This window comes from Leopardus geoffroyi, chromosome A2 (genome assembly GCF_018350155.1).
Source record: "Leopardus geoffroyi isolate Oge1 chromosome A2, O.geoffroyi_Oge1_pat1.0, whole genome shotgun sequence".
Taxonomy (NCBI): Eukaryota; Metazoa; Chordata; class Mammalia; order Carnivora; family Felidae; genus Leopardus; species Leopardus geoffroyi.
In genome coordinates, this window is record NC_059331.1 from 156,702,123 (window position 1) to 156,713,055 (window position 10,933).

At 37.3% G+C, this 10,933-nt stretch overlaps 1 protein-coding gene across 1 annotated transcript; it reads right to left on the minus strand.

Moving 5' to 3' along the window:
- Positions 1 to 9,657: 9,657 nt before the first annotated feature.
- TAS2R38 (taste 2 receptor member 38) lies at positions 9,658 to 10,697 on the minus strand. The gene has a single exon (XM_045497105.1). The coding sequence runs from the start codon at positions 10,660 to 10,662 to the stop codon at positions 9,658 to 9,660; it is 1,005 nt and encodes a 334-aa protein (XP_045353061.1). The 5' UTR covers positions 10,663 to 10,697.
- Between the last annotated feature and the right edge of the window lie 236 nt (positions 10,698 to 10,933).

Genomic DNA, 10,933 nt, shown 5'->3' on the forward strand with positions numbered 1-10,933 from the left:
CGTGACCTGGCTGAAGTCGGACGCTTAACCGACTGCGCCACCCAGGCGCCCCAGAATAGCTTCCCTTTTGATGATGACAAGTCTATTGGTTCCGTCTTCTGATCTGAATTTCAGTTCATTTCCAAAACGAAGCTGGTGTTTTCCAGTTAAATAACATGATACCAACCCAGTTGCAGTAAGTTCCACACCACATATACCATTTTCCTCAAATTCAACCCCACTTTCTCAACTTCTTTATTTTTGTTAGTTATATCCTATTACAACACACTCACACACTGAAAACCTTGATTCTTCCTTGTCTATCAACCACCATATCAAGGTGCTAGTTGATGATGTTTTTCAAAAGTTCTCTCATATTTATTCTGTATTCTCCATTTGTACTACCACATCCTAGTCCAAATCTCTCATTGCAGCTGAAGTTCAAATGGTTCAAACCCTTTGCCTGCAACTCTTTGAATCAATATTAGACAAATCTTTATAAAATCGCTGCTGTGATCACATCACTTCCCTATTTAAGGTTTTTTCATAACCAGTCACATGAACAGCCTCAACTTTTGAGTCTTGGAGAAGATATTTGTACACTACACATGTGTTAAGGGATCAACATGCAAAATATAAAAAAGGATCTCGTACAACTCAATAGCAAAAGAATAAACAGCCTGATTAAAACAGTGGGCAGAGGTTCTCAACATCACTAATTATCAGAAATGCAAATCAAAACCACAATGAAATGCCATGTCACACCTGTTAGAATAGCTACTATCAAAAAGACAAGGGGCGCCTGAGTACCTTGGTCGGTTATCTGACTTCGCCTTAGGTCATGATCTCACAGTTCGTGAGTTAGAGCCCTGCGTTGGGCTGTGTGCTGACAGCTCTGAGCCTGGAGCCTGCTTCGGAATCTGTGTCTCCTCCTCCTCTCTCTCTGCCCCTCCTTGCTTGTGCTCTCTCTCTCTCTCTCAAAAGTAAATAAAGAAACTTAAAAAAAAAAAAAAAAGAGCTGGGGTGCCCAGGTGGCTCAGTAGCTTACGTGTCTGACTCTTGATTTCTGCCAGGTTATGATCTCCCAGTTCATGAGTTGGAGCTCCTCATTGGGCTCTATGCTAACAGTACTGAGCTTGCTTGAGATTCTCTCTCTCTCTCTCTCTCTCTGCCCCTCCCCCACTAGTTCTGTCTCTATCTCAAAATAAATAAATAAAATAGAAAAAAAAGACAAGAGCTGACAAATGCTGGTGAAGAGGTGGAACATTGCGCTGTTGGTGGCAACATGAATTGGTACAGCCACTGTGGAAAACAGTGTGGGGGATCCTCAAAATGTTAAAAGCACAACTACCGTATGATCCAGCAGTCCCACTTTTGAGTATGCATCTAAAAGAAATGAAAATAGGATATTGAAGAGATACCTACACTTCCATGTTTATTGTAGCATTATTCACAATGGCCAAGATATGGAAATCACCTAAGTATCTATTGGTGGATGAATGGACAAAGAAAATGTAATATATATTACTCAGCCATAAAAAAAAAGAAGGAAGCCTTGTGATTTGTGACAATATGGATGGATCTTGAGGGCATTATACTAAGTGAAATAAGTCAAAGACAAATACTGTATGATCTCACTTACTTTTAAGATCTAAAATCATTGGACTTATAGAAACAGAGAAGAATGGTGGTTGCCAGGGCTTGGGGGTAGGGGAAATAGGGAAGGTGTTGGTCAAAGGCTACAGACTCTCAATTATGAGATGAATAGGTTCTGGGGATCTAACATGAAACATGGTGACTAGAGTTAACAATATTGTGTTCTGTACTTGAAAGTTTCTATGAGAGTAAAGATTTAATACTTGTACCATGACCAGAGAAAACAACAAAATGGTAATTATGTGAGACAAAGGAGGTGTTAACAAATTTTATTGCGGTAGATATTTTGCAATATATATGTGTATCAAATCGTTACATTGTACACCTTAATATTATAAATGTTATAGGTCAATTATATCAAGAAACATAGGAGAGAATACAATATATTGAAATTTGTGAGATATGGCAAAACATATTTAGCAGAAAACTTAAAGCCTTAAATGTTTATGTTAGAGCAGAAAAAAAAAAAGATTTAAAATCAATAATATAATTCTCTGCCTTAAGAAGCTAAATCAGGCAGAGAAATTGAACCTACAAAAGTAGGAGAAAGAAAATAGTAAATAATAGGAAATAATGAGTAGAAGAAAATAAAAGTAGAGGTAATAAAATGAAACAAGAAGTTTATTCTTGGAAATATTATCAATAAATTGATAAATCCCTAACTAAAATGATAAATTCAAAAGAGAACAAAAGTTACCAAAATTGAGAATGAAAGAGTGGATCTCAAAACAAATGCTACAGACATTAAAATGATAATAAAGGGGTATTAATCACATTTATGGCAATAAATTTAAAAACTTATAAAATAGACAAATTATTTGAAAAATATAACTTAAAATAGACACAGTAAGAAATAAAAAATCTTGGTAATACTATGTAAATTAAGTAAATTATAATTATAATAATTTGGAAAACCTCCCTGAATAGAAAATTTCAATCCCATATGATTTCTCTGATTAATGCTACCAAATATTTAGGGAAAGAATAATACCAATTCTACACAAAGTCTTCAATAAAATTAAGATGGAGGAAACATTTCCCCACTTGTGTTATGAGGTCAGAATAGCCCCAATACCAAACTTGAAAAAGGTTAAGAATATATAGAAAGGTTAGTATTCTTCACGAACATAGATGCAAAAATTCTTAACAATATATTAGAAAGTCAAATAGAACAACACATAAAATAATAATACATATAATACATTATGACTAAGTGAAGGCTTATCCCAGGAATATAAGATTGATTTAACATTTAAAAATTATTCAGTGTAAATCTTTTTTTTAACAAAGTAGAGGAGAGAAATTATACAATCATCTCAATAAATATAGAAAAAACTTTTGATAAATTCAACCCTCATTAATAATAAAAACTCTTAACACACTAGGAATAAAAATGGTCTTTATTAATCTGATAAATGAGAATTGTAAGAGATCTATAGCTAACATTGTACTTAATGACAAAAATACTGATGTTTCCCCCTTAAGATCAGTCATGAGGCAAGGATGTATACTCATGTTACTACTAATCAATATTGTACTAAAGATCTCAGCCAGTGGAATAAGGTAATAAATGAAGGGCATAAAGATTGGGAAGGAAGAAGTAAAACTGTCTCTATTTGCTAATGACATGAGTATTTAAGTATAAAATTTGAAAGAATCTACAACTACTCGAACTATAAATTAATTAAGGAAAGTCTCAAGATACATGTTTAGTATACAAGAATCAATTATATTTTATATACTAGCAGCAAATAATTGAAAAAGGAAACTTAAAAAATTCCATACATGATAAGATTATAAAATATTAAGTACTTAGAGATAATTTTATCAACAGATATGTAAGACCTCTATACTAAAATCTATAAAATATTTCTGAGAGAAATTAAAGACTTAACTAAATGAAGAGATATATCATATTCATAGATTATCAGACAATATTTTTTAAGAAGTCACTCCCCCAGATTGATATCTAGATTTAACACAATTACAATTCCAACAAGCTTTTTTTTTTTTTCATTTTTACAAACAAATGAATAGTGAAAGTTAGACCTCCTCCTGACCGATTTGGATGCCTTTTATTTCTTTGTGTTGTCTGATTGCAGAGGCTAAGACTTCCCATACTATGTTGAATAACAGTGGCGAGAGTGGACATCCCTGTCTTGTTCCTCACCTTAGGGGGAAAGCTCTCAGTTTTTCCCCATTGAGGATGATATTAGTGTTGGGTCATTTATATATGGCTTTTATGATCTCGAGATATGCTCATTCAATCCCTACTTTCTTGAGGGTTCTTATCAAGAAAGGATGCTGTATTTTGTCAAATGCTTTCTCTGCATCTACTGAGAGGATCATATGGTTCTTGTCCTTTCTTTTATTGATGTGATGAATCACGTTAATTGTTTTGCAGATATTGAACCGGCCCTGCATCCCAGGTATAAATCCCACTTGGTCATGGTGGATAATTTTTTTAATGTATTGTTGGATCCAGTTGGGTAATATCTTGTTGAGGAGTTTTGCATCCATGTTCATCAGGGAAATTGGTCTATATTTCTCCTTTTTAGTGGGGTGTCTGTCTGGTTTTGGAATCAAGGCAATGCTGGCTTCATGGAAAGAGTTTGGAAGTTTTCCTTCCATTTCTACTTTTTGGAACAGTTTCAAGAGAATAGGTGTTAACTCTTCCTTAAATGTTTGGTAGAATTCCCCTGGAAAGCCATCTGGCCCTGGACTCTTGTTTTTTGGCAAATTTTTGATTACTAATTTGGAGGTCAAACTTTCACTCTTCGCAGATGACATGATACTCTATGGAAAACCTAAAAGATTCCACCAAAAAACTGGTAGAATTGATTCATGAATTCAGCAAAGTTGCAGGATATAAAGTCAATGCACAGAAATCGGTTGCATTCCTATACACCAACAATGAAGCGACAGAAAGAGAAATCAAGGAATTGATCCCATTTACAGTTGCACAAAAAACCATAAAATACCTAGGAATAAATCTAACCAAAGAGGTGAAAAATCTATGCACTGAAAACTATAGAAAGCTTATGAAAGAAATCGAAGAAGACACAAAAAAATGAAAAAAGATTCCATGCTCCTGGATAGGAAGAACAAATATTGTTAAAATGTCGATACTACCCAAAACAATCTACATATTCAATGCAATCTCTATCAAAGTAACACCAGCATTCTTCACAGAGCTAGAACAAATAATCCTAAAATTTGTATGGAACCAGAAAAGTCCCTGAATAGCCAAAGCAATCTTGAAAAAGAAAACCAAAGCAGGAGGCATCACAATCCCAGACTTCAAGCTATACTACAAAGCTGTAATCATCAAGACAGTATGGTACTGGCACAAGAACAGACAGATCAATGGAACAGAATAGAGAACCCAGAAATGGACCCACAAACGTATGGCCAACTAATCTTTGACAAAGCAGGAAAGAATATCCAATGGAATAAAGACAGTCTCTTCAGCAAGTGGTGCTGGGAAAACTGGACAGCGACATGCAGAAGAATGAACCTGGACCACTTTCTTATACCATACACAAAAATAAACTCAAAATGGATGAAAGACCTAAATGTAAGACAGGAAGCCATCAAAATCCTCGAGGAGAAAGCAGGCAAAAGCCTCTTTTGATCTTGCCTGCAGCAACTTCTTACTCAACACGTCTCCGGAGGCAAGGGAAACAAAAGCAAAAATGAACTACTGGGACCTCATCAAAATAAAATCTTCTGCACAGCGAAGAAAACAATCAGCAAAACTAAAAGCAACCGACAGAATGGGAGAAGATATTTGCAAATGGCATATCAGATAAAGGGTTAGTATCCAAAATCTGTAAAGAACTTATCAAACTCAACATCCAAAAAACAAATAATCCAGTGAAGAAATGGGCAAAAGACATGAATAGACACTTCTCTAAAGAAGACATCCAGATGGCCAACCGACATATGAAAAAATGTTCAACATCACTCATCATCAGGGAAATTCAAATCAAAACCACAATGCTATACCACCTTACACCTGTCATAATGGCTAACATTAACAACTCAGTCAACAACAGATGTTGGCAAGGATGCGGAGAAAGAGGATCTCTTTTGCACTGCTGATGGGAATGCAAGCTGGTGCAGCCACTCTGGAAAACAGTATGGAGGTTCCTCAAAAAACTAAAAATAGAACTACCTACGACCCAGCAATTGCACCACTAGGCATTTATCCACGGGATACAGGTGTGCTGTTTTGAAGGGACACATGCACCCCCATGTTTATAGCAGCACTATAAACAATAGCCAAAGTATGGAAAGAGCCCAAATGTTCATTGATGGATGAATGGATAAAGATGTCGTGTGTGTGTGTATACACACACACACACACACACACACACACACACACACATACAATGGAGTCTTACTTGGCAATCAAAAAGAATGAAATCTTGCCAGTTGCAACTCCATGGATGGAACTGGAGGGGATTATGCTAAGTGAAATTAATCAGTCAGGGAAAGACAAAAATCATATGACTTCACTCATATGAGGACTTTAAGGGACAAAACAGATGAACATAAGGGAAGGGAAACAAAAATAATATAAAAACAGGGAGGGGGACAAAACAGAAGACTCATAAATATGGAGAACAAACTGAGGGTTATGGGAGGGGTTGTGGAGGGGGCATGGGCTAAATGGGTAAGAGGCATTAAGGAATCTACTCCTGAAATCATTATTGCACTATGTGCTAACTAATTTGGATGTAAATTGTAAAAAATAAAAAATAAAATAAAAAAAAGAAAAGAAAATTTGGAAAAATCACCATGTCTTGTTTTAAATTTTACTACTGATCTACAGTAATCAAGAAAGGTGAATGGAACATAATATAGAAACCAGAAAATCAGAAAGAGATCCGTGAATACACAATCATATGTTTTTCAAAATAGGCAGTAATTCAATGAAGAGAGGGAAGTCCTCAACAAATGGTACTGGAATACCTGAATACACTTATGGAAAAAATAAAAAGTTCAACCCTGCTTAACATTAGATACAACAATTAATTCAAGATGAATTATAGTTGTAAATAGAAAAGTGAAAACTATTAAAATTCTAGAGGAAATCATAGTTGACTATTTTTGCACATTAGAGGCAGGCATATATTTCTTATAGAGGACATAGAAAGCGCTAAGTATGGAAGGAAAAATATGATAAATTGGATTTTTTTGAATTCAAAATTTCTGCTCATCAAAAGACACCATTAAGAAAATGAAAAGGCAAACCATAGTGTGGGTTACAAGTGTCACAATACATGTATCAGACAAAGGGCTTTTATCCAGAAAAACAACAACAAAAACTATACATGTTACACACACACACACACACACACACACACACGCTACCAAACTCCCACCAATTAATAAAAAATAATATAAAAAAGTCATCAACTATACTTAATGCATTTTATAAAAGATCAAACAAATCAAAATTACTTTATAATGGAAGACATACAAATGGCCCAGAAACATGAAAAAAGTGCTCCATATCATTAATTATCAGAGAAATGCAAATTAAAATCACAATGAGACATTCATTAGATTGGCCAGTTCATCCCACTAGAATGGCCAAAATTTCCAAAGACTGACTATACCAAATGCCTGTAAAAATATGGAACAACTCTCTTACATTGTTGATGGGAGCACAAAAAGCTAGAGTCACTCTGGAAAACCCCTTTGCAATTTCTTATAAAGTCAAATGTACACCGACTTAATGACAAAGTAATTCTGCTCCTAGGTATTTAAGAGAAATGAAAAGATGGATTCAAGAAAATTAAGAAAAAAACCCAACTTTATTCATAATAGCCCCAAACTGTGACCAAGACAAATGTTCATCAGTAGTGATAGATAAACAAGCTGTAACTCATGCACTATTCAGGATGAATCTCAAAAACATTATGTGGAGCAAAATTAGCAGAAATAAAGGAATATCTTTAGGATTGATACAAGAACAGGCAAAACTAATCTATGTGAAGAAATTAGTATAGTAGTTGCCCATAGTGGATGGGGATTGACTGGAAGAGAATTGTAGAACTTTCTGTTCTGATTAAATATTGATTATCTTATTTGGAGTGTTGGTTACATGTGTGTATATGTTTATCAAACTTCACATCATATTCTGTTGTACATTTAGCATCTGTGCATTTTGCTGTATGTAAATTTTACCTAAAAATGAAAAAATACCCTAAACAAATAATTGAATTCTAGTTATTCATTTTGCTTTTTGGAGTGCTATAGGATAGCAGTTCCAAAACCATTTTTCTCTGTCTTCTAGGCATAACTGAATGAGAAAATATATCGAGCATAAATGGAATATATCTCTCATGGTTAGAGAAGGGAGTTACAAGTATGTAAAACGGAAAACTAAAGTAGACTGTGTATTACTGGATTGGAACTGGAGGTATCTGTATGGGGGAGTGGAGGGAGAGAGAAATGGGGTGAAATATAAATAACGAGTGAATGTGGGCAACTTACAACTTTTCCATGAATTTGAAATTTTATCAAAATATGATGTTAAAAATAAAGCCAGGGAGAGGAGTAAAAGGTAATGGAGACAGGTATGAATTCTCCAGAGAGAATTTATACACGAAGAAGGAAAGCAAAGTAAGAAGGGATGTCCTCTACTATTGTATGATTATACTTCTTCAAGTATGGAAAATGGAATGAAAAGGCCCACAATGTAGGTCCACAAGAGGGTCTGACATCATCCAGCTCAAGAAAAAGGGCATCGAGAACAGTGGTTCTCAACATTGGCTGCACCCTGGAATCATGTGGGGAGCTTTAAAGTGATCCCTGGGTTCTACCTCTCGAGATCTGATTGAATTGGTCTGGTATGTGGCCTGAATGCTGAGATTTTAAAAAGCTACTCAGGCAATTTTAATGTGCAGCCAAGAGTGGGACCCCTGCTTTTGAGGGAAACCAAAGAAAAGAGACCAGATGAAGTTATCAACCGTTTAGCCCAGTGGAGGTGACAAAAGGTTAGTTAGTTTGGGAGAGTAAGTAGGGGGAGGAATTAGGTGCCGGAGAGGAGGAAGCAGTTCCTCGGGGGGTACCCACAGCCAGTAGAGCTACAAGCCTCTGTGGGTGACCTGCCATGCCTTTGAAGCCTGTCAAGGTTTATCTGTCTTGTTTATCTTTTTCTCTCCTGAGTCTTGTAGGATCTGATTTGAGGAGCTTTCCTGGCTAGGTTCCCATGCAGGCAGAGAACTCTGAATGTCCACAAACATGGCTTTTTTAGGCAGGCTGTTTTGGCAGGTTCTCATGCTTGGTGCCAGGCAAAGCATTATGTTCAAGGGCAAATAGAGAAGAGCCAGAAGGCATACACCAGGGCTGGTGTCCAGGGCACCCACCAAGCAAATATCTACCTCTCTTCCCCTCCCCACCCTCACTATAAAGCAGGTTGAGTGTGCATTTCTGCAGCAGTGTATTTTTAGACAAAGACCCCTGTTCTCTGATTCATGTAGGAGTTTTGTGTAGTACCTCTTGAAGCTGAAGCAACGACAATTGATCTTCCACGTCTGTCTTTTCGTATCTTCTGTTTCCAAACTTCCGAACTTGTGGAGTTTGAAGAGGGTTATGTAATTGCCACGGTAGTGAATATTTTCCAATATTAAGTGAGCACCTGCTTTAAGAAATAGGTTTATCAGTCATGTCAAAAGCCAAACATGCTATCTTGGGGTTTAGATATTATTTGGGAAGAGGTGATTTCTCATAGTTTGGTTCATACCAAACACTAATGAACTATAGTGTACAAAGCATTTACACTGAGTACCTCACCTCTCAATTTCACTCATTTTATCAAAACAAACTTGGGGAACTTGTGCCATTCTTGACTAGGCCATGGTTAGAGTTTTGATTCTTTTATTCCACTCTGGGTGAGTTCACTGATGTAAAGTTATGTTTACAGAAGAAACTGGAATAGCTTTCTGAAGGCTTTCTGAAAAATCAGAGGCATATTTATGAAGAGCTTGTTTCGTCTCGTGTCTGCTTTCAACATAGGTCTGGAGTCCTGGGATCTGCCTTGTGGTCTGCCCCTATCTTTAGGCTGTTCTGAACCCAGAGTAGAATGGTCTCCACAGCTCTTCTCAGCTTGACATTGCCTGAGATCAGGATTGCTGCATGTATTGAGGGACAAGCTGCTAGGATCCCCACACAGATCATTACCCCGATCTTGTTGTGCCACAGCATCAGTAAAGGCACTGAAACGAGGGCAGCACAGAATGACACCACATAGAGGCAGAGAAAGGAGACAAGAGATCTGAGGGCTTTGATATGGGCTTCCAGGCTGGGGTCGCGGGAGTCTTTGGTTTTGGCCCTCATTGTCCTCATGTGCCTCCCCAGGGAGACAATCAGCACCCCAGAAGAAACCAGAAAAAATAACAACGACGGGATGGACACCAGTGTGCAGAAGATGAAGGAGTGATAGAAACTGAGTTTTGCAATTTGCAAATTGAATTCTGTATTATTCACGAATAGCATAGTTGTGAATGTGAAGCCAGATCTACTAAAAAAGTCCCCCAAACAGATGGCGGTGCAGATACAAGAGAAAAACATTGCACCCAGGAGCATCTGGGGGACCTTCCGGGAGACCCAGCTTGCCACACAGTGCAGGAGGGTGTGAGAGAAACGGGCAATCTTGGAGCAGTAGAGAAGACTGAGGCAGGTGGTGAGCCAGAGCCCAACTTGGTTTGTGATCATCCAGAGCATGATGATGGTCTGGTAGCTGAGGCTCAGCGGATCTTTCATCCTCTGGAAGTATGTAAGCTGGATGGCATCCAGAAACAGCAGCCCATGCAGGAAAAGCCGGGTGAGGCTGAGACTCAGAAGAATAAGATCACAGTTGCTCAGTGGCTGCTTCCTCACCACGTCCCAAAAATTCACCAGGAAAATGAAGGCATTGGCCAGGACCCCCACTGTAAATTCCAGGATTGAAAGGAATAGAAATGCACTCTTGACTTCATAGGACACAGTTATGACAGGAGTCAGAGCCAACATGATGTCTCTTCTTACTTGGTTAATCTAAGTCTCACATACCCCCCAGCAGAGAAGGGTCAGTGTACATTACAAGCCAGGACTTCTCCTTCACAAAGCATCATGCTTTTGCCCTAGATCGATGCCCAAGAGAGTGCACAAAAAATTCGGACAGCAAACTTAGAGGGATATTGTTGCTTTAGAATATCTCTTGGATACACACAAGAGCTCATTGTAAGAGTAGAAGGAGGATGGTTCTTTCTCTTGGGTGATGCAGAAGCTTTTAATAAACCTA